The sequence below is a fragment of the Nematolebias whitei genome, chromosome 13, assembly GCF_014905685.2.
Source record: "Nematolebias whitei isolate Nwh7 chromosome 13, NemWhi1, whole genome shotgun sequence".
NCBI lineage: Eukaryota > Metazoa > Chordata > Actinopteri > Cyprinodontiformes > Rivulidae > Nematolebias > Nematolebias whitei.
In genome coordinates, this window is record NC_056510.1 from 956,408 (window position 1) to 965,086 (window position 8,679).

At 46.8% G+C, this 8,679-nt stretch overlaps 1 protein-coding gene across 1 annotated transcript in view; it reads left to right on the top strand.

The window, feature by feature from the left end:
- Window positions 1-1,576: 1,576 nt before the first annotated feature.
- LOC119419438 (aryl hydrocarbon receptor) overlaps window positions 1,577-8,679 on the top strand; it is a 92,535-nt gene continuing 85,432 nt past the window's right edge. The window contains exon 1 of the mRNA XM_037686740.1: window positions 1,577-1,873. Within this exon, the coding sequence (XP_037542668.1) occupies window positions 1,815-1,873 (59 nt within the window). The 5' untranslated portion in view covers window positions 1,577-1,814. The remainder of the gene's footprint in view (window positions 1,874-8,679) is intronic.

Genomic DNA, 8,679 nt, shown 5'->3' on the forward strand with positions numbered 1-8,679 from the left:
GCCATCAGGTGCTAATGATCCATTGTTAGGCTGATGGTCCTTCTTGAGCATGTGATCAGTTGGTTCTGGTTGTCAGCAGCAAAACTGGTTGATCCACTCTGAGAAGGTGCTATTTAAGAGACTGAGCTGAATACAGCACCTCAGACTGAGGAAGTCCTCAGGATGAGAGACGAAACGTTTCTACATTTTTTTTTGCTTTGTTTTTTGAATGTCCAGAGGACCAGAATGAACTTTTTTAGAACCTTAGGTACTGTCAGTCCCTAAACCAGGGCTGTTCAACAAGACTGCTCAGGGGGCCACAGTTTCTGACAGCCAACAGCTGGGGGGCCGGACATCCAGTCATTACATAATTATTTAAACAAAAGTTTACATTGATCTGTTACCTTTTAAATTTGGTTTATTGCATTGAATCATAAATGTAATAAACACAACCCAAAAGCCAGAACACCCCCTCCCCCCAAAAAAATTATAATTTTTTTTTATATATATATAATGAAGTGGGCCGGTTTGGTCACCCACGTGCCGGAAATGGGCCGCCAGTTGACGAGCCCTGCCCTAAGCTCTTCAGAGGAGCCCAATGATGTTATAAATATGAGAGCCAGCAATAAACCTGGCTGTGGAGCACGGCTTATGAAATCGAACATTTTCAGCCTTGCTCATAAATCGAATAACATCGATAGTCCAGGATATTGAGTTACCAAGCATTTTAATGCTTACAGATAAATGTATACCTTTCTAGAGGCATGGATATTCCTGTAGAGCTTCCAGTCTCCTCAGTTTCTGTGAGAACAGGTGCTCACCTGCTGAAGCTTGCACCCCCTTCAGAGTGGTCTCAGGGCAGGGGTATTGGAGGTCTCCTCCTTGTACTTTGCTCAGTTTGTAAGACTTCCTGTTTGCCTGTGTATCATTCCTGTCCTCTCAAACCAGATGACTGCCCATCCTGAGCCCGGTTCTGTTGGGGGTTTTCCTTCCAACTGTCACCAATGTTCTGCTCAGGACTGTGACAAAGCAAAGATTCAACTCAATCTGCTGGCTTCCTTAGACAGAGAACTTGTACTAACTGACATTTTATAAAGTATGTGAATGTTTTTGAATATTTTTTAAGAATTTTTTTCTTATGTCAGTCCATTTCAAGATGGCCCTTAAAGCTCAGTCTTAGCAAACACAAATTCAAAAAGCGTTCAATACAAAAACAACTGGACTTTATTTGTAACAGAAGACGTTTCGCTCCTCATCCGAGAAGCTTTCTCAATTCCAAGAGCAGAGCGTGTGGGGTTCAGGTTATAAAGCAGAGATAAGATACACATGCAGATTGACCTATCACACCTCACAGTAGGGGTTTGTTAAGGTCTTTGTACGAGGCCCCTCTGATGGGTGTGAAACTGGCTGGTACATGTGTAGGTACAGAGTCTTGCAAAGAGCTTTGAGTACCCTGACTAGATGGAAAGGAGCTGTATAGGTACAGTCCAGTTAGTGACCTGTAGTTCTGAGCGCTTCGGACTGAAACATGAACAGTTCGCTCCACCTTAAATCTGAGCACACTTCCTGAAAACGCCCCGCGTGTGTGTGTGCGTGCGCGTGTGTGTTGTAATAATAAGGCGGCGTCGTCTATCCAGAGAGAAGGGGCTGGACCTGGACCTGGACCCACTCTGGTCCTCCACAGTTCTGATCCTCCGCTGGACTTCGGGAGTCTGGACCCGCATCACCACCAAGGTCAGGCCGACTCTAGCGGACCCGGGGAGCCGCAGAGCCCGGCAGCCGTCCAGCAGGTCCCCGGCGGCAGGGAGGCAAGTTGGACCGAACTGAGCGGCACCATGTATAACAACCCGGGAACCTACGCCAACAAGAAGAGGAAGAAGCCCGTCCTCAAGCAGTGAGTCCGGCTACATTCGTGCTGTTCGCAGCGCTTTCTGGATCTTTCTCAACTCCGAGCAAAGTTGTGAAATCGTGTTGAAAATGGAGGCAGCGTGGCTTAAGGTGGACCGCGGCGCTTTTCTGTCGTCGCCATGTTAACTGCTTGACTCCAGCAGAAAGGTTGGAAATATCGGATTATGGATACAACAGTCGGATTATTGTTAATCTAATCATCTCAGTAAACTTGGGCCGCCTCCTGAAAGCGGCTCAGACTTCGGACCACCTTAAGAAACGGTGGATCTGGCACGGACTGCTTGTCCTCGCGCAGAGTCGCTGCTGCTCTCACGCGATGCTTCGAGGAAGGCGGGGGTCGTGGGCGGGGCAGCGCGGCCTCGCTGAAATACGAGTCGGGACTTCAGCGCATGCGCAGTGTCTGCTCTTTTTTTAGGGGGGGGACTAACATCGTCAGACATAAAGATAAGATATAACTTTATTGATCCCGCAGAAAATTGTTGTGCCAGAGTTAATAATTTAAATAATGTTAAAAAATGATTTGATATGAATGTTTCTGTTCAGTGTCCTGGCCTGAGATAACTTCTGTTGTGACTTGGAGCTATATAAATAAACTGAATCGAATTGAAGTGAGTTTCAGTTCAAAGGAACAGACACAAGGATTCACACAAGAGATAAAAAAGTCCCCTCAGTAAGTTCTGAACAGGTCGGGTGCAGACGGAAACATTAAGGACTTCCTGTGTTGTTCTGTGGAGCACCTGGTGGTCTCAGTGTGAGTGAAGGTGCTGCAGGAAGAGTCCAGGGTGTCATGCAGGGGGGGACGTGTTGTTCAGGATCTGGAGCAGGTTCCTCAGACTCCTCTGCTCAGACTCCTCTGTCAGAGCCTGCAGGTCCACTCCCAGAACTGAACCAGATCTCTTGTTGAGCTTATCGAGTCTGTTGGCATCAGCCTTCTTCACCCTGCTGCCCCAGCACACCACAGAGTAGAAGAAGACGCTGGAGACCACTGAGTGGTAGAACATCTGCAGCATGGTCCTGCAGATGTTTAAAGGACCTGAGTCTCCTCAGAAAAAAAAAGGCGACTCTGCCTTTTCTTGTAGAGGGAGTTGGTGTCAGCTGTCCAATCCAGTTTATAGGTCGACCCCCAGGTATTTGTAGCAGTCCACAGTGTCCACCTTAGAACCCTTGATGTTGATAGGGCTGGGGGGCTGATCTTCTTCCTGTAGTCCACCTGCAGATCTTTAGTTTTTCCAGCATTGAGCTGCAGGTGGTTCTGTCCACCACACCTCTGTATTCAGCTTCCTGGTCACCAGTGGTGCAATGGCAGAGTCATCCAGAACTTCTGCAGATGCAGGATTGAGTTGGACCTGAAGTCTGAGGTGTAGAGGAACAGAAACGGTGAGAGGACCGTGCCCTGAGGAGCCCCTGTGCTGCTCAGATGGTGTCCCAGGTGTACTGCAGCCTCACACACTGTGGTCGACCTGTGAGGTCGTCTCTGATCCAGGTGACCAGCGAGTCCTTCACCTGCATGTCCAGGAGCTGCTGCAGAGCAGAGCAGGTCTGATGGTGTTCAAAGCACTGGAGACGTTAAAGAACATGACTCTGACAGGCTGCCTGCCCTGTCCAGGTGTGTGTCTGTGGAGCAGGTAGATGATGTCATCAACTCCAGTGTGTGGCTGGTCTGAAAACTGGAGGAGGTCCAGGTATGGTTCCACCACTGATCTGATGTTCTTCAGGACCAGCCTCTCCAGTGACTTCATGGCATGTGATGTCACGGCCACAGGTCTGTAGTCACTGAGAGTTTGGGTGGTTGTTGGTCAGCCCCGGGACCAGACATGATGTTTTCCACAGAGCAGGGACCTCAGGCTCAGGTGGAAAATGTGCTGAAGCTCTGAAGTTCACTGGGACTGATGTTTTCAAACTGTGTTCATGACCAGGTCTTGTGTTGTCTGTCTTTATTTAAAATGTTAACCTTTACCACCTGCAAACAACTAACAACACGTCAAAAGAGCCCCATGAATTTTATTAGTGTCTACTTTTAGCTGTTAGTAGTTCTGTTAACAAAATATCTACTGGATAAATGTCATATACTGATGTGCATTTGGAGTGGACCCAGTTGAAGATGGCCGCTACATGGAATGAAGTTTATTCAACACATGCATGGCTGGAGCTGTGCATGTTGCAGATGTTGTGGTTGAAGCGGAGAGTCCTGTTTAAAAGTGAACTTTGAACTGTCTGAAGTGAAAGTGACAGTCGGTAACACGTGACGGCACAAGGATAAGCTCGGTGTTACACTGAATATTTCCGTGTGACGATGAAGCAGCAGCTCCACAGAGACGATCACGGCTTCACAAGCGTTCCTCGGTTGATTTACCTGCGGGTGGGCTCTCGGGATGAATCTACTTGTCCCTCGTCTCCTGCAGCTTTGATCACAGGTCGGTTTGAACGGCTCATTTCTCTTAAAGCTGAAATAAGGCAGACTTGATCTGAGGCTGTCCGTTTTCAATGACTTCTTCTTGAGGAGAGAAGAGAAGCTCCGCTCTCCAGCCTGATCCAGTCCGTCCATGTCGCAGCTCCTTGTGTTGCACCGGCTGCACCACAAACATGAACAGGTTTCATGGTGCAGCTGTCGGCTCGTGCACGTTCAGGGTTCAATCTGTTTAAAACCCAATCTGTGTAATTATTAGATGAAGAGTCTTACTGAGGTCTGTCCATAAAAATAAGAGTTTGTGTACAGAGCACCATGTGTCACATGGTCAGTACAGATCAGTATCTCCACAGACTGTGTTCACCATCCATTTTATCTCCCATGATCCTTCATGTTGTGCAGACCAGCGTGGCCTTGATGCCCACACCTGCTTTACATGAAGGCAGAAGAGGCGTGTGAATATTATCACCACATTATTAAACAGTGTTATTACACGAGGGGCTGGACAACTTTGATCACAATATAGTTCTTAATTTCCATCGATAACGATATAATTCGATATTGATGTGAACAATATAAAAGCCTCAGAAAAACTGTACAAATAAATTAATGTTCACCTTTTATTTGTGTTTAATCTTAAAAAAATGGAAATCACCGTCAAATTAACATAAAACTCTGTTTTGTCAATATTAATAGTTTAAAGAAGAACATAACCTGTTGTTGTTTGAGGGACACGTTGGCTCAAACTTTTTATTGTGCTTCATCTTCTGACTCTCAGCACATTCTGTCCTCGAGTGGAAACTCAAGTCGGAGGTTCTCACCGCTAGTTGGAACGACTCCGTCACATTCTGCAGCTCACTGACTGAAACCTGCAGTTTCTCGATCTTAGCTAGCCGAACCACTTCCACACCGACACATGGGTCTTTCCTCTCCTCACTGACGTCCTCTGATTTCTCTTGGCTTGTGAAACCTTGTTCAGTCACGTTGTGACGGTCACGGGAACTCATTTTGAAGAGAAAACTGAACGGTTGTTGGAAATGAGCCTAGCCTGCTACCGCTAACACCTTCTTCTGTTTTTAATGATGTTTTTATCAACATTATAAACGTGTGTCTGCGTGTGTATATCAACAGGTACAAAGGTAATAGTACTCGAGTATAAAAAAGAACAAGATCATTATAAACCTCAGCACAAATAAACCTCAGCAGAAGTAAGGAGGACCTTCAGGAGGATTAATCCGCACAAAGCAACTGGCCCAGACAACATCCCTGGAAAAGTGTTGAAGGAATGTGCTGATCAGCTCTGTGAGGTGCTGGCAGACATCTTTAACACCTCACTTACCCTGGAGACAGTTCCCACCTGCCTGAAGACTGCCACCATCATCCCAGTACCAAAAAGCTCTACAGTGACTGGTCTGAATGACTATCGGCCAGTGGCCCTCACCCTGATAGTCGCTAAATGCTTCGAACAACTGGTCATGACTCACATCAAAACAACCATCAACATCAACGAGGACCCTCATCAGTATGCATACCGTGAGAACCGATCAACAGAGGATGCAATCTCCTCTGTGGTCCACACTGCACTCAACCACCTGGAGCAGAAAAACTCTTAAGTCCGTATGCTCTTTGTGGACTTCACATCCACCTTCAACACCATGATCCCCCAAACCCTGATGGACAAACTATCCACACTAGGACTAAGCCCCTCCATCTGCAACTGGGTACTAGACTTTTTAACAAACAGACCACAGTTAGTGAGGATCCACAACTTCTCCTCCTCCACCATAACCCTCAGCACTGGCTCTCCTCAGGGATGTGTGTTGAGCCCCCTCCTGTTTACTCTGCTCACATATGATTGTGCAGCTACCCATCCAGGCTGTCACATTGTAAAGTTTGCAGATGATACAGCGGTGGTGGGATGCATCACAAACAATGATGAGTCCAGCTACAGGCAGGAGGTGGAACACCTGGAGAGCTGGTGCAAAGAGAATAACCTTCACATCAATGTGAAGAAGACAAAGGAGATGATTGTGGACTTCAGAAGGAACAAAAACATCTACACCCCCCTGAACATAAGAGGATCTGCGGTGGAAGTGGTCTCCAGCTACAAGTACTTGGGTGTACACATGAACAACAACCTCAGCTGGAGCAACAACACCACCAGCCTGATCAAGAAAGCTCATCAGAGACTCTACTTCCTCAGACGGCTGAGACGAGCTGGTCTGGAAGCTCAGTCCTCACCTCCTTCTACAGGTGTGCAGTGGAGAGCATCCTGTGCTCCAGCATCAACGTGTGGCATGGAGGCTGCACAGCTGCAGAAAGAAAAGCTTTGCAGAGAGTGGTGAAGGCTGCACAGAAGATGTTGGAGTCAGTCTCCCCACCATCACAGACATCTACACCTCCAGATGCAGGAAGAGGGCCACCTGCATCATGAAGGACCACACTCACCCAGCACACACACTTTTTGCCCCACTCCCCTCAGGAAGGAGGTTGAGGAGCATTAAGTGTAGAACCACTAGACTGAGGAACAGCTTCTACCCTGAGGCTGTTAGACTCATGAATCTCTAACTAGAATAATCACTGTGAAAAACCATATCATGTTGCTGCTGATCTAATTCATGTTGCTGCTGATCTGTTTCATGTTGCTGCTGATCTGTTTCATGTTGCTGCTGATCTGTTTCATGTTGCTGCTGATCTGTTTCAATGTTGCTGCTGATCTGTTTCATGTTGCTGCCGATCTGTTTCATGTTGCTGCTGATCTGTTTCAATGTTGATGTGTTCATGCGTGCACATCTGCTCACAGACTCATGTTCATGTTTGTGCTGATGTTCAATGTTTTATGTTATGAGTGCTTAGTGTATATTTAGTTGATGTTTTTCTTAGTTCATATCTTAGATGTTATTCCTGTTTTTCTTAGACATTTTATTGTTGGATGTAACTGGGACCCTGTGGACATAATTTCGCTCCACCACATGTACCACATGAGGTGCGAATGACAATAAAGAGACTCTGACTCTGAAAAGATACAAAACCGCTAACGCCTTGTGGACTCGAGTTGTGCGTAACGTCTCCACGCACTCACGTACTTGTGTCGCAGCTTTTTGTGTCCGGGTTGAAACTGAAGCTGCCGCTTCGACCCGGACACAAAAAGAACTGCGTCAGTGAAACGCTGTAATCATATCGAAATATGGAACATGTGCTTCAAACTCATATCACCGTTACTGAATAAAAGTATATCGTGACATCTATCGATATTGAGTTGTTTTCCAGCCCTAACTACACGTTTTTCTAATATTGAGCAGTCTGAGTGTAAAGAACGATCCTCTATATTTATAAACCGTCTTTTCTGCAGTGTGCCGTCGTGACGCTGCGTCGTATCGTTTATTAAGCGTTACCGAGCCGTGTCCCGCGGACACCGCAGAAGGTCCTCCTGGGCCTGAACGTGGACGTGCAGGGTGATTGAGGAAACCATGAGAGCATGGGAACTCCACACAGAAAATCCCAGGTCCAAACTGGGGATTGAACCTGGGATTTTTCTTTTTTCAATTCAGGCTGCAGCTGGACACATCTGGACTGACAGTAGTTTTCCAGGTTTCCCTTGAGCCTGTGTGCTAATCACAGTGTTGGTTTCCTTAGGGTTCTCAGATTTTATTCAAAGTTCATCTAGACACGTCGTTTAAAGGATTGGTTTTCTGCCTCTTCAGTGAGAAGGTCACCAGTTTAAGTCCTGGCCGGGGGTCTCTCTGGGTGGAGTTTGCATGTTCTCTCCGTGCCTGTGTGGGTTTTCTCCAGGTACTCCAGTTTCCTCCCACAGACCAAAAACATGCATGTTAGACTGACTGGTGACTCTGAATTGTCCTTAAGTGTCCCTGTGATGGACTGGAGACCTGTCCAAGGTATACCTTGTCTCTTGCATAATAACTGCTGGACATGGGCACCAGTGACCACCCTGACCCAAAAAGGAAGAAGCGGGTAAAGATGATGGATGGTTGTTAATATTGCTGTGTGATGTGATCTGTCTGGGCCCATTGGACCGTTCCCAGAGTTCTCTGTGGTTCTAGTCTGGGCCATATCATGTCGTTCACGATAATACCAGTAAAAAAAAACTTGCCTGAGAGTCATGTGATCAGAGACAGAGTCGTGTGATGAGAGACAGAGTCATGTGATGAGAGACAGAGTCATGTGATGAGAGTCATGTGATCAGAGACAGTCATGTGATCAGAGACAGAGTCATGTGATGAGAGACAGAGTCATGTGATCAGAGACAGAGTCATGTGATGAGAGACAGTCATGTGATGAGAGTCATGTGATCAGAGACAGAGTCATGTGATCAGAGACAGAGTCATGTGATCAGAGACAGAGTCATGTGATGAGAGTCATGTGAT